We start from the raw sequence: 20,000 nt of genomic DNA, 5'->3' as shown, positions 1-20,000 counted from the left end.
TGTTTATGTATTTTATAGGGTCAGTGCAACCTAAGTTTGAGTTTATAGCTGTTGCTCCTGTCTCTAGTTGAGCTTTTACATGTGTAATGTCATTACAACAGGAAAAACCAAAACAACAAAAGTGATAATATCCTATAATTAGCTAAAACTATACAGATGTTCAACACAACAGCACAACAAGCTACAAACAGTCAAACAAAGACAATCAGCAATAGATATAAATGCCTAGACGTGGGTGAAGTTCTGGTTTGATTTTAGCACTGAACCTTTGTTGTAAAGGGATTTAAGTTGATTTCAGTTGGTCATGTGATCCGGAGTCGACAGCTCTTTATAGAGAAAGCTGATTGTCTAAGTTTAGATGTGAGAGCAGAGGTCAAAAACTGCTGGACTATAGAAACACCAAGCGTCAACCAGGAGCTGCAGTTCCTCTAACGACCACTAGAGTCTGGCTCCAACAGTGAGTCAGTCCCCATAAACTCCCATGTTAAAATGTCCAACATTACAGCAGAAATAAACATGTTTACAGCCTGGTACAAAAACTGTTTTGGTCTTTAGAGTTAATTTCCTCCTTCATGACACCTGTTTATATAACTCACCTGTTTACATTTTATTAAGGACTAAAGTTATGGAGGATTGAGGGGGCGTGGCCTCTTTGAGTGACAGGTGGGTGAGCGTATGGATGCCACAAACCAGTATGCACGTATGGAGTCTCGGCTCCACACACACCCTTTGACCATATTTGCATTAGCTGGGAGTTAGGGGGCGGAGTCAGACACTGCCAAGATGGCGACGGTGGAGCAGCTCACTCTGAGCTTCAGAAACCTGTGAGTGACGTCACAGAGGTGACGTCCATCTTTATTTACAGTCTATGAGAAACTCTCACATAAGAAAACCTAAACTTCCAATGACAGTGTCTGAATATGAAGCTTGGGCCGATATTTGATAATATTGAATATTGCTTATTATAAAAAACCCCACCAAAAACAGCTGAAGCGTAAAATACAATAATATAATATAATTACATTATAAACTCCTGATGCCCCCACGTTAATATCATATATCGTGATATGTGACATCTTATATTGCACAAAGCTACGAAATATTATATTTAACCCTACAGAGAGAGAATCCCTGTAGAGATTACAGTCATTTAACCATTAGACTTCACAGCACAAACATCCATCCCTGATACTGACACTTCAAAACTCACAGCAAAGTCAATATTGTGTTGGACTAAGGTTCTTATTAAGACGTGACTAAAACTAGAACCCAAAAAACAAATCTATTCGCGCTGATGTGGACGATACGTCACCCTCACGCATCTGCTGCTTCAGAGCTACAGATAGAGCCGTTAACATAAGGACCAATACGGGACAGAGTCCAAACAAACTCATCAGAAATAATCTTCAAAATCAAATCAGCAGAAGAAGAGACGTCATCACTTTCCACGTTGGCAGCGTCGGCTACCCTTTAAGAAGTGTCCCTTTAAGCTGAGATAGCCCTCCTGTTTTCTGTGCTTTTATTGTGAAAAACTGAAAAATTTCCAGGCTGCAAATTCATAAAAGCTTCTTCTCATCCACGGAAACGTGTGATCATGCATCGCTGCCGTGGGACTGATCTAAATCTGGACTTGTTGGTGTAACGATGTGGGAGAAACACTTCACATTCAAACTGAACACGGCCTACAACATCAGCAGGTACCCACTGAAACCGGCGGCCATGTTTTCTCTCATGCTTTTTTTTTTTTGGCAATTACCCAGGTGGCTTTGAGGTGCTAATTAGACAGTGTTGATTAATACCAGCTGTGCATAATTTGTGCTATTATTGGATGATCACCCGAGACAAGGAGAGAGAGAGAGAAGGGGGGGTGGGGGGCAGCGCCATTACAGTACAGAGGCACATACAGTCGGATACAGTACAGTCAACACTTACATGTTAAACACTGTAACTGCAGGGAACTGAGATCATGGCAAACATACACTCAGGAGGAGGGAGGGTGTTAAAACAGAGTCTGTACCTGGGGGGTCTCACCTGGATCAGGACAAAGCACACGATAGTCAGAGTTCAGACACAGGGACTGGATCTGACCCAGGTGATAAGAGTCAGACACATTTAAAGCTGCATTCTGCATTTTATTTTATTTGTGGTTATTTGGAGGTAACAAGCCGCAAGAACAACATCTGACATCTATATGTAAATATAGTTTAAATACAAAGCAAAGTGACGTGTATAACATCAGCTGGAATGTTTTGTTTTTTCCAGTTTGACGTCAGCGTCTCGTTTCTTTTTTATTTACGACTGTATTTGATTTTGTCACGGCTCCATTCGCCATTGAATCTGTGTTACTTTCTTGTGTCCTGTTGTTTTTCAGTCTGGGATTTATCTGAAGTGTGTGATGTAAATATTGTTTTATGACTAAACTGAATCAAATCAATCCAGGGAAAGTTTATAATCTCATCAAACTCGCCGGGGAAATCTTCTCTGTGGTGTAATTTCATTTTCTTTACAACATTAGCCTCGATTTCTTTCGGACGTTTGTGACGCTTCAGAACAGGAAGTGATGATGATGATGATGGTACTGTCCGTGTGATGTGGAGTCAAATACTGACCTGTGATCTGAGAGATTTTTTGTTAGTGTGTTTTCATTTTTTTATTGTTAAAAAACAAATTACTGTCAGTCGGACATGAGAAAGTCTGCGCTGCTGCGCTGCATACTTCAGCTTTTATGATGATGTATGAGCATCTCGTTGGGAAGCTGTTGCCATGACGCCCCGGGGCTGACTGACAGCTGTCAGTGTGTGCTTCTTTGTGTGTGTGTGTGTGTGTGTGTGTGTGTGTGTGTGTGTGAGTGTGTGTGTGTGTGTGTGTGTGTGTGAGTGTGAGAGAGCGAGTGTGGGCTCACATGTGCAAGTGGGTTTCATTCTAACAAATGACATGTCAAGCGGGAGCAAGGAGGGGACGCCACAGAGACGTTGTCGTGTGTGTGGGTGGAGGTTGGATGTGAGGGTTAGGGGTGGGGTGGGGGGATTATGAGTAGGAGAGAAACGAAGAAAAGCGAATGAAAGCACGGGCGAAAGAGCGAACGTGCAGGAATGAGGGGCTTTAAAGGGCAGCGGGGTGGGAACGCCTGGAGGAGCTCTGACAGCTAAAGTTCACACCGGCATCGACAACACGATCTTGGCTGAGTTCTAGCAAGGTCACCTCCACTGACGTGTCGCCGTGAGCTGCACTTATTAAATATAAATGATGTTTAAAGAATTGTTAAACAACACTTGAATTTGATAATGAATGGGTTTTAAAAAAAAATGAGGGCAATTATCCGTCCATGGAGCCTCTGGAGCCGAGCGCACAAATAGGTCTCAGGAAAAGTCTTAACCTGAATATCCTCCATATAATCTACTGTACGCAGGAGCAGCACAGGTCTTTAAAGCTCCTCCAGTGTAAAGGTCTGTGTCCATGTGTAGTGTGATTATAGATCAGCTCTAGCTTCTATATTAATACTGTGAAAGTATCAAAGCCTCAGTCCACAGAGAAATGCACACAGCCTGTATTCAGAAACTGAGCCTTAAAACCAGCCGTCAGGACTTCTAGAACTTTGTGATGTCACAACAAAGCAGTCACCAAGCCCCGCCCACCTGGACCCACCATCCAAACCTTGCAGGATTTGGTTTCCCTGAGTGTTTTTACCTTATTGGATCACTCAGAAAACAGTCAGCCAATCAGAGGAGAGGCTCAGAGAATGAGACTTTACGGGGGGGGTGCAAGGTGATGTTGTCGATATAATGATAAGATATAAAATCCTGTCGTTTTAAAAGCTGACATTTTTTACTTCAATCTCTTATTAAAAATGTTGATCAATTATCTGTTGATCGACTGATTAACAATTAATCAACCAATAAAAATTGTTACAGCAGCTTCGAATAAAATGTTACTTGGAAAAAACTGATCGATCACCAGAGTCTGAAGGATCAAAGCGAGAGACAGATGTGAAACAGATGTGAGACAGATGTGAAACAGCTGTGAAACAGCAGCAGCAGCAGCAGCAGCAGGTTTCAGTGAATCCTCCTGCAGCAGCTCCTCTCTCCTCCCTCCCTCCTCACACCTCCAGTTTTTACTCAAGAGTGTCAAAAGACAAGATAGTGAGGCAACTGTCCTCCCCCTTTCTCTCCCCCTTCTTTTCTGTCACTTGTCTTCCCTGAACTCCGTCTCCTCCACCCTCAATCTAAACCCCTCATTCTGCCTCTATTCTCTCCTCTTCAGGCCTCCTCCTCCTCCTCCTCCTCTTTCTGCTCTTCATCCTGTCTTTATTCTACTGCTTGGTCACATCTCTCCTCACCTCACCTCAACTTTCTTCTCCTCTCCTCTCGTTTCCTTTCTTCCTCTATCCTCCTCTCCTCCTCTCTTCTCCTCCTCTCCTCTCATCTCTCCTCCTCCTCTCTTCTCCTCCTCCTCTCCTCTAATCTCTCCTCCCATCTCTCCTCCTCCTCTCTCCTCCTCCTCTCCTCTCATCTTTTTCTCCTCCCATCTCGCCTCTCCTCTCTTCTCCTCCTCTCCTCTCATCTCTCCTCCTCCTCTCTTCTCCTCCTCCTCTCCTCTAATCTCTCCTCCCATCTCTCCTCTCCTACAGAGTGTGGGCAGTGTTGGTGCAGCAGAGTGCTTCCAAATGTGTCCATCTGCCAAGGAAGAGGGGGAGGAGGAAGGAGGGGGAGGAGGAAGGAGGGGGAGGAAGAGGGAGGAAGGGGGGGGGGGGGCAGAGAGCATGTGTCTTAATCTGGATTGACAGTTACATCGCTCTGAGATAAATGTCCATCACACTTTAATCCTTCACCGCTCACATGGTCATGCACACACACAAACACACAAACACACACACACACACACACACAAACACACACACAAACACACACACACACACACACACACACACAAACACACACACACACACACACACACACACACACACACGCAGATGAAGTCGGAATCAGCTGTTTTAAAGCAGCTATATGAAGCTCACATACAAACTGTGTCTGCATGCAACCATAGCAATAGTTGCCATAGCTACCGCAGGAAGCCGGAGTCTGTTTGATGGTACGTTTCCAAGAAGAACCCGTCATACATCATCTCACACGGAGGATGGTGGGAGAGCACGGATACTGTATGTACTGTAAATGAAGACGCACCGAGGAAACACACACTGGATCTCAACCCGTAACTCCCATCAACAATGCCTTGCTCACAGGACGCGTTCACCCACATTACAAACACAAACATGTCTCACTTCACTCCGGTTATGCTGATACTTACAGGTTTTACCATGTCGATGTTTCACAGATAAAATGTTCCCCATCTTAGTCGAGCTTGTTAGCATGCTAACATTTGCTAAAGCTAAGGCTAAAGGGAATGCAGGTAGTTTTTTAGATATTTAATCATGAACCAAAGTGAACAAATTCAAATTTAGAGTTTATTAACCCTCCGAGGTCTGAGGGCATTTTCTCTTAAATTCACCTTTTAAAGGGAACTTGCGTATCACATAAGACCAAAGTGTTTAACATCACAATTCTCAGAACAAGCTCAGATCTTTCTATAACGACGCCCCTTTTTGGTCGCAGAGCAAAGAGATCATTCGGCCAAAATTCAGAAAAACTGAAGCCTAGATCTTGAAATTTTTCAAATATTCTGTGAAAACAAACCTTTACGATTTGTTTTGGTGCTTGACATGTGTTCACCACAGTCTATAGGTTCATAAAAATAGAGCAACATGTGAGTAAAATAGTAGATAAATTGGTAATAAATGCCTGAAAGCTGTGATCGGGGAAGAATATGTAAGGGAAAATGGAGACGCTACAGATTCTAACGACATTTACCAGATTTCTGTGCTGTACTATTGCAAAGACACTAATAGAAACATCCATCGACCTCAGAGGGTTAAGGTGCTAAAGGTAAAGGTGGACTTAAGTCGCGCTGTCCATGTGGTAAACCAAGATGGCGGCGTCGCAGCATAGACAAAGTTTTCTTATTTTCCTAGTTGTTTTGAGTTTTAGTTTCCTCAGCTATCAGGCAGAGACACAACAGTACAGATCGAAACACCAACTACCAGCTGATCTTTCCACCTCCGCCCCGGCGGCACAGAACAGAAGAGAGACGAGCGAGCTGGTGTGTGTGCTACGCTGGAGGCTAATCCATTCAAGCCACCGCTTCTCACAGTCCTCGCAAAAGCTCGATCGATCTGGAACAAGATGGATGACACTCGAATGCAGCTTACAGCGCAGAGGAATTGAACCTACTGCTGCACAATGAAAGTTTTCTGTTTTGTTTCTCTTACTTTGTTTGCACCACGATGCTCAGTCTCGTTTTCAACTCGACTTAAAATCCAACAGAAACTTTGTCTTCCCTGAACCAGCGTCTCCACCCCTCTGCACGGATGAGGACTTTTTGTTTTATTTATACAGGAAGTGCCATTCGGTGCATTCACACGGCGCAGTTAAGTATCCGGAACAATCAGAGAAACTAGGTTATGCAGGTAATCAGAGCTCATGTGAACATGCAGCAGGTGAGTTCTGACCCAGTCTGTGCATCAGTGACAGAAGATGCTGCTTTCTGTGTCAGACAGTCACAGCAGTAATTTGAGTGAACTGACCCTTTAAAAACCTCTTATCTCTATCTTCATCAAACTTGCACAGGTCTGGAAGAAAGAAGTTATTTCACTTCTGCACCTGATGTTTCTGGCCTCGCCGGTGACAACCTGGCGCTGACGCCATCTTTAAAGGAGCTATCTGTACATTTTCTCTGCAGCTGGACGTGATTTCTTGTCAGGAGCAGGTGACAGTGATCGCCGCTTGACAAGAGCTGCAGCCATTGTTGCGTTTATACAAAACAAGAGGTTATAAAACGTCCTCTGAACAGCTACGTCCTCAGGACAGACTGGAGGCTACAGTGCGGAGACAGGACGGGGCTAGCTGGTTAGCATGCTAACTTAAGTGGAAGAAAAGACGTGATAGAGACAAGAGTTAACATTGGTGTTTGTTTCCACCTCTGGGGACAGATGTTGAGGTGTAAAGGAATGAAGTTTGATGCTGAACTCACAACTTTTCTTCTAGACTGGTGAGTAAACAGCTGCTAATGCTAATGTTAGCCACGTAGCAATAGCTAAACTGACAGATAGCTCCTTTACTGTAGCAGCAAACAGCCGGCTCTGACCAGATCACAGCTGAGCTGCAAAATATTGACAGTAAAATGTTTGTGAGTCATCAGTTGACCTCTGACCTCCAGGTTCCTCAGCCTGGATCTCCTGAATCTTGTTCACTCACACAAACACACAGACCGCCTCCGCTCGTCGGTGTGTTGCAGAAACTCACCTGGGCTGACGCTGTGAAGGTAGAGCGCGCCGAGCCTCCTCCCCCAGCCGGCTGAGGGAGGGCGACCGGCTCCTCGCCCCCCTCCCCATGGTCCGGACCACCACGGTGCCATTGGGGCTGCCGCTGGGCATCTGCTGGAGCAGCTGGGGTGACAGGCTGCGATGCAATGCTGAGGAGCCAGGCTGCGAGTGACCCTGCTGGGGGGCCCTGTGCGGGTGGGGCTGGGTGTGTTGGTGCTGCTGCAGATGGGGGCCCCAGTTGCTGGGAGAACCGTGCTGCTGCTGGTACTGGCTGACTGTTAGGTTGTTGTCGCTGTTGGAGCGCAGGAGGACCCGTGGCGCTGATAACGAGGTGGGGGACTGGCCGTTTCCGCTGCTGTTGCCAGACGATGGACCCCGGCGCCGTTTGGTGTAGGCTGGAGCCTCGCGGAAAGGCACTGCAGAGGAACCAGGGAGAGGAGGAATTTAATTTTCTTCATCTCTCAGAATTTTCATTAACCTTTACCTTTTCTGGTCCCGTCACGTTCATCTAGAGCAGCTTTAAACTGAAATCATTTGAAGTCGCGTTGGAGAGTCAGTCCCGCTGTCTGTGTCTTTAGATGCTTAAAGATGTAAAAGTTAGCAGACTACAAATTATACATTTTCTGAAGAATGTGTTATTTACATGGAGTTTCAGAAAATTAAAAAAATGTTTTTTTAAAGAAAACACACTGAAAATCTGCCGCTGGGAAACAGGGGAAATGTCTCATTTCAACAAACAAGAGAAAACAACTTAAAACGCCTGAGACATGAATGATGAAACAAATAGAAGCTCCGTTTCTCATTTGCAGGACGAGACAAAAACCAAATGATCTTTTCAGTGCAGTTTTAAAAGCTGAAGTTTGATAATCAGACAGGTGAAAACACTGGATTGGACACAGGACTCACAATAACACTTCCTCTGCACCGACCTCCGCAGCAGAGCTCCACTCTGTGTGTGAGGCTGCCCTTGAGTGATGATAAAGGGCCAGTAACCCTGAACTCTCAACCACCGCTAGAGAAAACGTCACAGTGACCTCGGATCACAGTCACATCTGTGATGATTTGCTTCGTTTTCTAACATCTGCAACAGCATGCGCACTGATCAACACACACACACACACACACACACACACACACACGCGCGCGCGCAAACACCTGAGAGAACTCACTCTGTAAAACTTCCATTTAAAACTCGCCCTTTAGAAATCTGACATAAACCTTTAATTTGAAAAACAGTCAGTGTGACATGAGGAAACCTGCAGAGGAGCCATGAACCCTGGACGGATGTCTGCCCCTGTTGAACTGCGGCTCACGCTGCTAGCCTCTGTAATAAGAGTGAACTGTAATCTTCTGTCAGTCGGTGTCAATCAGACGCTGCAGCATCGTGTGATCCTCAGGAACAAACACTGTTGTACAGCAGACTGACGTCACCGAGACACAGGGATTAGAGCGAGAACCGACAACAAAAACATGACGTCGCTGTCCAGGACCGACGGTAGATTTAGTACCAGCCTCAGGCGGAAGGTCATTCAAAAGTTCTTGCTTTTCAGAGCTGCTCATCACGTAAGGTCAGACTTTTCTTCTTTTTTGCTGTGATGCTGTTTTTTCACCTTCAGTCGATCAGCGTGTTTCTACGCTCTGACGGCTCGGATAACTTTGGAAACTTTTTTCGCTTCCTGTCGTCGGATCATCGGCCTTTGTCCAAGCAGCGCGGGAACTTTCTGACATTTCACTTCCACTCCATGCTGTGATCGCCCAGCTGTGCCAAGGTGAGAGAGTACAAACTGTGCGGGAACTTTTCACTCTCTAACTCTTTTTTATTTTTTATTTTTTCCATTTGTTACACAACTTCAATATTTTTGTCACTTTTCAAGGGGACGAACAGTAAAAGGTTCTTTTAAACTGACACCAGGAAACTGAATAAACTCTGTCAATCTCTTGTCTCCATTTCTCTCAGCGTTACTTTGTGACAACCACCACTACTTCTTTAGTACTCCCTCTGTAGTAAACTGTACCTCCGCCAAGCAAAAAGTACTGATCCAACTTGCACCAAACTCAGTGGCGGGACGGGGTGTGGCCCAGACACGAACTCATTACACCTTAAAATTGCGAGACGGGGCATTTGGCGACATTTTTGTTAATTACTCATGAAATAATGTTTGGATCTTGGTGAATAAAAGAAAAAAAAACAACAACAACATATTTATGGCATGAGATCTTTCAGTTTGTACAACTTGGTGCAGGTCCAGATAATGATCTGGACCTGACAGACGTGTGTAGGATTGTTTGGCCTCGGCGGTACGAGCTCGACTGAGCGGCGCTCTAGCTGCAGCTGTGACGGACGAACTTTATGTTCTAAAGCATATGCAACAGAAAGAACGCTGCGAATACGTGGAGATTAAATGGTGCTGACAATTCCAGGATTGCATCTATACAGACTGCTACTCACTGATTCCCACTAGTTCAGCACATACTGTACAATTTGCACCTCAACACACTTCAACACACCTGTTCTAAGAACTGTGATTGAGCAGTTCAGGTTCCTTGTGCTTCCAGGAAGAGTGGAGGATTATTGACTGATCTATCTATCTATCTATCTATCTATCTATCTATCTATCTATCTATCTATCTATCTATCTATCTATCTATCTATCTATCTATCTACCTATCTATCCATCCATCCATCACCAAAGGTATCTGCAAGTAGCTGTTTGCATCCATCCTTCAGATCCGTGCTGCTGGAGGTGAAGTGTAAACCTCAGGGGAAGGAGATGAATAACGACTCACCTTTTGGCTCTGATGTGCTATTCTTTCTCTCAGTGATGTCAGAATCGCTAGGCGACTATGTGCACACGTCTATCCATCCATCCATCCATCCATCCATCCATCCATCCATCGACCCTCGTCGTGCGCCTTCTCTCTTGTTTTTGTACATGTTTTGTCATTTTTCTTTCATCAATCCATCAAAATATAATCTCTCTCTCTCTCTCTCTCTGACTGTGGGCCATGCTCTAATACCAGGCAGCTAAAGCCAATATCACATAGAAATCTCTTTCCCATACACACACACACACACACACACACACACACACACACACAAAATATTGAGCTGAGTTTGGTGATTGGCCGCGGCTCCTCACTGCTCTCCCTCTCTGCCCATCATTAGCACGATTATCAGGATTACTTGTGCAGAGCCGAGTTCCCGTGGCCCCACACTGGCTGCATTGTACTGTCAAACCCAACCAGTAATGGAGGTTGGGCCTTGATTTCCCCACGGATACATTCCTCCATTACACCGCCAGACGATGAGCCTACAACCGCCATCGCCAGCTTACTCCTCGCAATTACGAGGGCGCGAGGAGAGCAGAAGCAGAAGAGGGCCTGCAGCCATTCCAATAAGCATCTCCTGATGACTTGATTAATACAATGGTACCAGTCGCCTGTTAGCTGCGCTGCAGTTTCCCGCTCTTCACTTCCTGGCAGCCTGAACATCTGAAGGGAGATTCACTGAGTCATTATCGCTTTCTCAGGCTAATATCTCAGACCTCTCTCTCTCTCTCTCTCTCTCTCTCTCCGTCTACAGCAGACGTGTTGATGAGGAGAATAGGTGCTAACATCTAATGAGCTAGCACATTTAGGAGCTAGCAGGCTATCTGCATCCCTGAGGTGTGTGTGTGTGTGTGGCCTCCAAGCTGTTGGGGCTGGTTTTAACTTTTGCTAATCACTCACACACACACACACACACACACACACACACACACACACACACACACACACACACACACACACACACACACACACACACACAGACAAATGCATCGATTCGCTCTCTCTTTCGCGGAAACTCTTGCACACAATTAATTATCAAGTACAATGGGGGTGTGGAGTCAAAACAGTCCAAACATCTTATGTAAGAGTTGAAAAAGGCAATCAGTGGAATCTATATAATTAAAAGCTCTTGAAACACAGGATGCGTGTCAGAGGTCGGAGAGTCTCAGCCAAGCCAAACGATGCTGTTGACATTCTGCTGATGATGCACCGGTCCGCTTCGTGCTCGTCGTAAAGTGGAATCAAGGCAGAATCTGAACATGTTTCACCGTCACTCCATTCTGCAGATCTGACTGTCATCCAGCCGCGGTGCATTCAATGACCATTAACCAGCCGACGAAAGCATGCGACCACCAATCCGGACAACGCAACAGCCAGTAATCAAGAGCGACGGACACGTCCGCAGACTGCTGTCGATCTCAGCAGTGATCAAACTTTACGTTCTCCTTCACCTGGGAACAAACTTTAAGATTCATAGAAACCTACAAATCCTCGTCACCTCACACATAACCAGTTTTATCCTGAGGAAGTGATTAAAACAGAGGCAACACACACACATTCCTGCATGTGTCTGCACCAAAAGAGAAACAATATTCATCAAAAACTTTGCCTTATTAATTCATTTATTCATCTTTAATTCTGTTTTGTCAGTTTTTCATCCCTTCATTGGCGCAGAGAGTCGACAAAAAGACGGGGTAGACATGAGGAACGTGCACTTTAACCCCTCTGCCGCCATCTTGTTTTGCTCATTCATGCTGCGATCCTCACAAACAGTGAGACAGAAAGGAAGCGAGGACCACGGCGTTTGGAGGAGACGGTGAACGGAGGGTGAATTCTTCAAGGAGAACTGAAGAAGAGAGAAGCGAAGACAAGTTCTGCTCTTATCTTGATATTATTGCTGTAAATTTTATGATATATTTTGAATCTTTATGTAATCACGTTATTTTCTTGTACGTTTATTCTGTATTTTTATTTTTTAATTTTGTGATATTTCTACAGACTTAGGTGGAGGCTTTAAATTAGTTTTAGCTTGTTTTTTGTCATTTTCTGTGTATTTTAAAATAGATAAAACTAAAACTAAAGTGATGACGGTCAAATTAAAATGATAATCAGCCGAACATTAGTCGTACGTGTTCCTGCCTTTAATGACGGAAGCCAAGGAGGACGCAGCCTGATGATGTCATAGTGCCACGAAATCTATTTCTATAGATTATATGTTATAGAAATTCATTGGTCGTTATCTTCCTCTAATCTTAACCAAATTATTTTCAGTTGTCATGTCAATGTGTTTTTTTTTTTACATTTAAGTTTTTATTGAAGTGATTTCTGTGACTGTCACATGACTTTTAGAGGACAGTCACAAACACTGTCAGTCTGATGACAGAGCATCAGATCCTAAAACCCTCCTGCAGTATGGACGCTTTAACCATCATCATCATAATTATTATTATTATTAAGCTTTATTATTATTTGAGGAAGGATCATGTAATATTTAAAACTTCCATCAGATGGAGCTGTTCGGTTTAAGTGAGTAATATTGGATCCATGTGGCTACTGTCCAGTTAAGATGACAGATGAGTTTATTCTGATATCATTTAAATTAACACTATAACTATTACAGTCCAGTTTCCCAAGTCCTCAAGTGAAGACGGCCTGCGCTCAGACTACGTTTAGACTGGGTTTGAAAAGAGATTTAAAGCTGCATGAAATACAATTCTTCCTGTTTTCATAACAGAAGCCCGAGGTGTTAAATTCTGTGTCCCATGTTGATTTCACTGACTCTTCTAATGTGTTTTTGTTGACTGGATTATTTCCTCTTAGTGTCAAAAATCCCTCTCTATTTGCAGCATTTTTATTTCAGGTTTTGAATTATAAATACTTTTTTTTTTTTGTCTTTTATTTACATGAATTCCTACAAAGCAGGAAAAGTCAATTCTTTAGATTTTATAAAAAGTGAGATGGCAGATGGGATCGTTACTGTTAATGTGACACAACACTGTCAGTGGTGGTGACGCAAAAAGATGATAATGATTCATAAGTTCCCGGGAATCTGAATTCACTGCTGGTATTGATGGTTTTTCATGGTGTTTTTGATTCCAAATTGTTTCTGTTGTTTTTGTTTGTTTTTTTGTGATGTAAATTAAATGAATTCACTTTCGTCAACATTATTTATCACCATATGATCCCGTCTGTGTCACCTTCCTGGTTTCCTGGTGCGAAACCTTTCACTCACTGATTTCTCCACCAGTGAAAAAGCTGTTAGAGATTCCAGCGCTGTGAAGCTGAGTGGATGTGATTCTATGAGGAGTGTTCAGGAAGCTTTGAAGCGTCACAGGTACAAATCAGTTACTACTGACATTTAAATCTAAGTTTTACAAAATGAATGATCCTAATTTTACAAACACTGATGAAAAGCTGGAGATCAGTGGGGATGTTATTTTGTCCAAGAATAAAACTGAATAAAAACGGACTAAAATATGATTATCACAAGATAAATAATAATAATCATCATAAATAAAATCTATATTTATTATTATTATTAGGTTTGTTCAACTAAAATTGACAGATTCTGCTGCATCTGCATCATCATCATCATCATCAATGGGACCAACTTGCAACCTTTGCACACTTGATCCAGACATTTCACTCATGTTCATTTCTATGAAAAACAGCATCGGATGTAAAGTGAACGTGAGAAGCTGTCAGCTGCATCTGCATCCTACACAATCCAGGTTTTTGGCGCCCTTCCCCCGCCTATAGGCTCCACGGCTCCGTCTTCATTGAGAAAAAATAGCGGCGGATGAATCAAAGCGTCAACGCCACCGACATGGTTTCACACACGGGCAGATGGACGGGCTGTTGAGGGTCTGTTTGGGTTGAGGGGAGCATGAAGTCATGTTTGTGGGTGTTTTCTCAACCTCGGAGCCTCATTTTCCATCCGCTCCCTGTGACCTAAAAACTGCTCCAGAGCCGCGCTGTCTCCCTCTCTCTCCTTCTCTCTCCAGTCCGCGCAAAAAAAAAGAAAAGAGACACAACTCCCGGATTATTCTTGTAACCTAAATACGCGACGACCTACAAAATAAAACATCCTCTAATGATGCAGAACACTTTTTACTTTTCTTATCGCGGCAGCTGAAAATGATCCAAGTTGCAGCGCGAACTCCGGAGGTCCGAAACCTGAGCTGAGGATTTGAAAAGTAGACAAAAAAAGAGAGAGATGATGCTTCTTACCTTCCTTTTTTAAGGCATTGATTATGGACTTCATTTTCACTCCTTTGCTTCTCCTGCTCGGCTTCACGCTCGCGCATATCACAGCGCGACTTTCCGCTTCAGCACCACGGACAGCGACTCCGCGGAGAGGAGCTGCCGCGCACCGCGCACATGATCCCGCTCACACCTTCCACTACCACCGCCTCCCTGCTACACCAGCGCGACCCCCTCCGCTAGCACACACACACACACACACACACACACACACACACACACACACACACACACACACGCACACACACACGCGCACACACACACACACGCGCACACACACACACACACACACATGCATTCCCTAACCCCGCCCCTTACACACCTCCCCTCTCTCCTGCGCTGCCTCTCTCCCAGGAGGCGCGCACCGCGCTGCAGAGTGATCCGGGCAGAGGGTGGGACAGCAGCGAGGTGGAGGCATGGTGAGTAAAAGTTGTAGAGCTACAAACAGGACACCAAGTAAAAGAAAAAAATAAAATGTGGAGAAAAAAAAATGCAGCTGCTTAGATTCCTTCAGTGGCTGCGACATGAGAGAAAGTGGAATAAACGAGGAGGCAGCTCTGTCTCTACATGACCTCCAACACATTTCTACATTTATTCACTGCAAACAGACGAAGTCTCTGTCATGAGGCTGCAAACATCCGCCAGACTAAGAATAAAACTGTAAGTGACAAGTACGTCTCACGTCTCCATGGTTTGGTGTGAGAATCACATGGTGAAATGAGACAGTGTTACAGCAGGGACCCATACAACACCTAAAATAGTCCAACACATTCATACCCCCACACACCTTTTTACCATGGTTTCAATTAATTAATAAATTCATAAAGTTCACCTCACAACACCCTGATTAACGTTTCTTCTTCCTTTAATATAGAAGCTGGTTTGTTGCTTCAAATGCCAGAAAAAAAAGAAGTAAAAAGAAGTTGTATCATCTAATTTTAAAAAAGAAAATAAATTCAGTTTTTTCAAGATATTTAGATTTAAAACCTCTGCAAGAATCAATGAATGTTCATAATAATTTATCAGGAAATATTGATCAAGTAAAGGACTCAGGTTTTAGTCAGAATCCAAACTTTTAACTTCCTTAACTTTTATCTGACTTCACTTCACACACTGAGCTGACTGAGCAGAACACAGCAGCTCTTATTCTCAGGATCTCTGTCAGAGAGTACTCATGACCACAGGTCCTAAAGTTCGACCCACAGCGGATGAAGATGCCTTTATGGCTTTTATTAAATATCAGATGTTGGTCATTAGGTCCGTTCACTTCAGTTAAGATGAAGGTTCCCTCCCAACACACGCTAAAACCTGCAAATCAGTTTGATTTCATTCACACATTTTGTTCGTTTAAAATCGTTAAATCACATTTTCCTCAAATATGTTTTAACTTAAAGGCAGTAAATACTCTTTAGATGAGACTGATGAGGCTTTTTGTCTGTCAAAAGAATCTGAAGTGTCAAAGAAAAATGCTGGAAGCAAGTATTATAATAACAAATGACAAATGGGAGGAAACATTCAAAGCAGGACATGAGCTAAGCAACATGGAGGGAGTTCGATTGGAAGGTGAAAATGAAGCATTTTAAAGCCCCATATTCACACATATATTTTTGGGCTTGCCCAAAGAAATAGGAGTTCTGGAAGAGTGTTCAAAAAGAGATTAAACTCATTTTAGGAATAATTTTAGTTCAGATCCAACACTTCTCATACTGGGTATATTACCTGATAACATGACAGATAGAGGTTTGATTTATTCATTGAGAATTTTGCTCTTAATTTTAAAGAACGTGATCGCAGTGTGTTGACCACCATAGCGAGCGGAGAGAGAGAGGGGGAGAAGGTCTTTACCACGGAGAAAATCACAGCTGACAACAGACCGGTTTGTGGAAAGATGGTCACTGAGAGCAATCACAACTCTAGTCACCTCCATTTTCTTTTTTTTACTTTTAGTTTTTTCATTTTTATTCTATTACTATTTTAGGTTTAGTACACTTGTTTGTTTTATTCCAGGCTTTCATACAGACTTAAGCTCCAGTGTTTGCTGTGTGTTAACTGAGGGACTGTAGGACTGGTGTGGTACCTGGATAATGAGCTTCTTATTCTAATGTTTACTGATGTTTTGATCATTGAAGAAAAACTAGACTCACCTCCTATATTAACCATTTGTGTGAAGTGTTGAGTAATGGCTATAAAATGTGACCTTTGACCTTTGACCACCAAATTCTAATCAGTTTGTCCTTAAGACTAATTGAACATTTTTACCAAATTCGAAGAAATTCCTTCAAGGCGTTACGGAGATATCGTGTTCACAAGGCAAAAACTGTTTTGTGAGGTCACTACGTCCTTGACTCTTGACCTTTAACCCCCCCCCCCCGAAATCTAACCAGCTCATCCTTGAGTACAAGTGAATGTTTGTGCCAAATTTGAAGAAGTTTCATCAAGGTGTTACTTAGACATCGTGTCCACAAGAAAGAAATGTTGTATGTTGAATAATAAAAATAAAATAAAATGAAAACATGTTTAACGGGGACAAATGATCCAGTGACAGAAAAGCAGCGTCTCCATTTCCTCACTGATGACTGAGATCGTCCTGTCAGAGCGAACGACAACAACCTTCAGACACTCAGCCTCAGGTGTTTCCAGGCGACTCTACGCTCATATAAAATTCATAAAACATGAAGAGAACAGAAAAAATAACAGCTGACTGTTTAGATCGAAAACCCCAAGACACACACACACACACACACACACACACACACACACACACGCACACACACACTGTAAAAACATCTCTCATCAAAACAAACAAATGAAAACGAAGACTTCGCGTAAACTAAGTGTAAATAATAATAATAATAATAATAATAATAATAATAATAATAATAATAATAACTCCTGACACCAAACGCAGAAACAGCAGCAGACCTGGTCGCCTGGGCGACGTCCTGAACAACAGTGAGGTAAAAAGAAAGAGAACCATGTTTTATAGGTTGAAAACTTTTAGAAATCTGTAGAAAACATCTGACAGAGGAGATTCCCCTGTTCTTTAAATACTCCACATTTCCTGGAAACATCCTGTAAACTGCATTTAAATGTAAAGTTCATATAGAATTTACCTACGATAAAAATGCAGTATGTAGACTGTATATAGAGTCAGATCTGCATGTCGACTGAACCAGAGAGGAACCAGTTTATTCCAGTTTAAATATGTCATCACTGTCATCGTCTTCAGACGCCCTCGATCTCACGTCTGGTGCCTTTCAGTTTCCAGATCATCTATTAAAGTTATTTTACGCCATGTTGGTTTATTGTATTTTCCTCTGAGGATGAGGATGAGAGGCCGAGCAGCTCCACTGAGAATGAAAACCAACAACGTCTCTTTTAAAATGATGAAATATATTACAGTAAAACATTAATAAATGTCATTATATTTGAGGATAAACTAAGATAAACAGCCGTGTTAAAAGTCCAGTTTACTGTGAAGAGCTGAGACTGATCATCACACAAATATTAACTACAGACATGGACCTTTTTAAAAAAAGACTAGATGATGAAGGAGGTTTTTAACCCTCTGAGGTCCATGGATGTTTCTATTTATTAACTTTTATAATAGTACAACGTAGAAATATGGTTTGAATGTCATTAGAATCTGTAGATTCTCCACTTTCTCTTACATATTCTTCCCAGATCATACGTGACTCACAGCCTCTAAAACCTGGTTAAAGTGGAATGACAGACAACACTACGACTCATTTCAGGCATTTATTATCCATTTATCTACTATTCTACTCATATATTGCACTATTTTTATGAACCTATAGACTGTGGTGAACACATGTCAAGCACCAAGACAATTCGTTAAGGTTTGTTTTCACAAAATATTTGAAGAATTTCCAAAACTAGGATTCAATTTTTCTTGCTTGTTCTGAGAATTGTGATGTTAAACACTTTAAAAGGTGAATCTAAGAGGAAATGTCCTCAGACCTCGGAGGGTTAAATGAGATAAAAGTAGTAAATGTTGCTGCTGCGTCAAACGTGTGAAGCTGATTTTATTTTCTGATCTGGTTGATTTGAAGACGCTCAGTGTGAAACGATCAGTGAGGAACTTCATCTCTACGTAGGAAGATAAGAAACCAGAGTTCCTGAGACTGAAGTTGAAGAGAACAGATCAGCTGATGATGATGATGATGATGTTTCAGGAAGTTACCATTCATCCTGGATCTGATATCATCCAGCTGTCAGGAGCGACTGGGGGATGAAGGATGAAGTGGGGGGAAAAAAAAAGATTTTGAGGCCAACGATGGACTGGAGAGCAGCTTCCCTTCAAGAAACAAATCCTTCGTGTTGCTAGGCAACTCAGAGGGGGATGGCTCCATACATCATTAAAGCTCGCACCTGCCTGTTATATGACGTCGTGTACATTCATAAACATACAGTCTCTCTCTCTGTAGAAGCTGCCACACTGTTTGATTTCACGATCTGCCGCTGAGTGATGGATCCTGCGCTCTTCTTCTACACTACAAATCTAAAACATGGTGACACGCTGATACAAGTAGTGACCCGACTGAACAGCAACACACCAGATGGCTACATGCTAACCATATGTTGTCATAAACTATGCAATAATGCAGCGATGACAGCAGATTCGCCTCATGCGTCTGTGATCTGCCATTTCATCCGATCTAGTCCAAACATGGGGGGGAAAACACAGCGACACACCGGTATTTTCAAAATAAAACAAAAATCTATCTGCTACATTATTCCTTTGATAATCCAGTGGCGTGTGCTGAAAAACGCTTTATTTTGAAATACATCAAACCCTGCTCTTGAAGGTCATATAGGTCAGCTGATGACAAGGAAAATACACTACAAAGCCAAAAGTATATGGACACTAGGAAATATTTCTTGAAAATATTCAAATATTTTTTATCATATCGAAAAAACAAATAAATAAATAATAATATTGTATACTGTGATATTTGTACTGAACTGTATCAAGATATTAAACTTTGGATATCGAACCTCACGGAAACCAGAACTTTCCATTATATGCAACAGTTAATAATAATAATAATAATGATAATGTTAATAAATAAAAATAACTTTGTGTATCTGGCACTTTTCATACACAGGATGCAGCTCAAAGTGCTTTGACAAATAGAAAAGGAAAAAGTTCAGACTGTGAAATCATTAAAAAAAACAAAAACAAACTCTGAGCTAATCAGAAACTAAATTGAACAGGTATGAACAGGTACGTTTCAGTCCTTTAAAAATATGCACTGAGCCCTCTAATATTTCAGAGCAGGGTCTTCCCCAGTTTTACCTTGGGGGACTTTTAGACAGTTGAACATGGACTTCAATCAATTCAATCAAACCACTCGTCTGGTTTAAGACTTTCCACCAGATTTCAGGATCTGGCTGCAGTGAGTTTAATCCTGGTCAGACACAAGATTATCAGCGAGGTCCAGCAGTGGTGTTGGGTGATCAGGTCTGGCTCTCCTCCACACCAGTGAACCCAGCCTTCTGCATATGTTTA

General features: G+C 42.6%; 1 protein-coding gene across 9 annotated transcripts in view; it reads right to left on the bottom strand.

Moving 5' to 3' along the window:
- Positions 1-20,000, bottom strand: part of LOC130163679 (SH3 and multiple ankyrin repeat domains protein 2-like) — a 193,884-nt gene that overhangs the window by 64,205 nt on the left and 109,679 nt on the right. For all 9 annotated transcript variants that reach the window (XM_056368132.1, XM_056368543.1, XM_056368626.1 and 6 more), the window contains one exon: positions 7,356-7,791. In XM_056368132.1, the coding sequence (XP_056224107.1) occupies positions 7,356-7,791 (436 nt within the window). The remainder of the gene's footprint in view (positions 1-7,355; positions 7,792-20,000) is intronic.

The sequence above is a fragment of the Seriola aureovittata genome, chromosome 1, assembly GCF_021018895.1.
Source record: "Seriola aureovittata isolate HTS-2021-v1 ecotype China chromosome 1, ASM2101889v1, whole genome shotgun sequence".
NCBI classification, from domain to species: Eukaryota; Metazoa; Chordata; class Actinopteri; order Carangiformes; family Carangidae; genus Seriola; species Seriola aureovittata.
The sequence above is the reverse complement of the archived record's forward strand: the minus strand, read 5'-3'. Positions and strand labels throughout refer to the sequence as shown.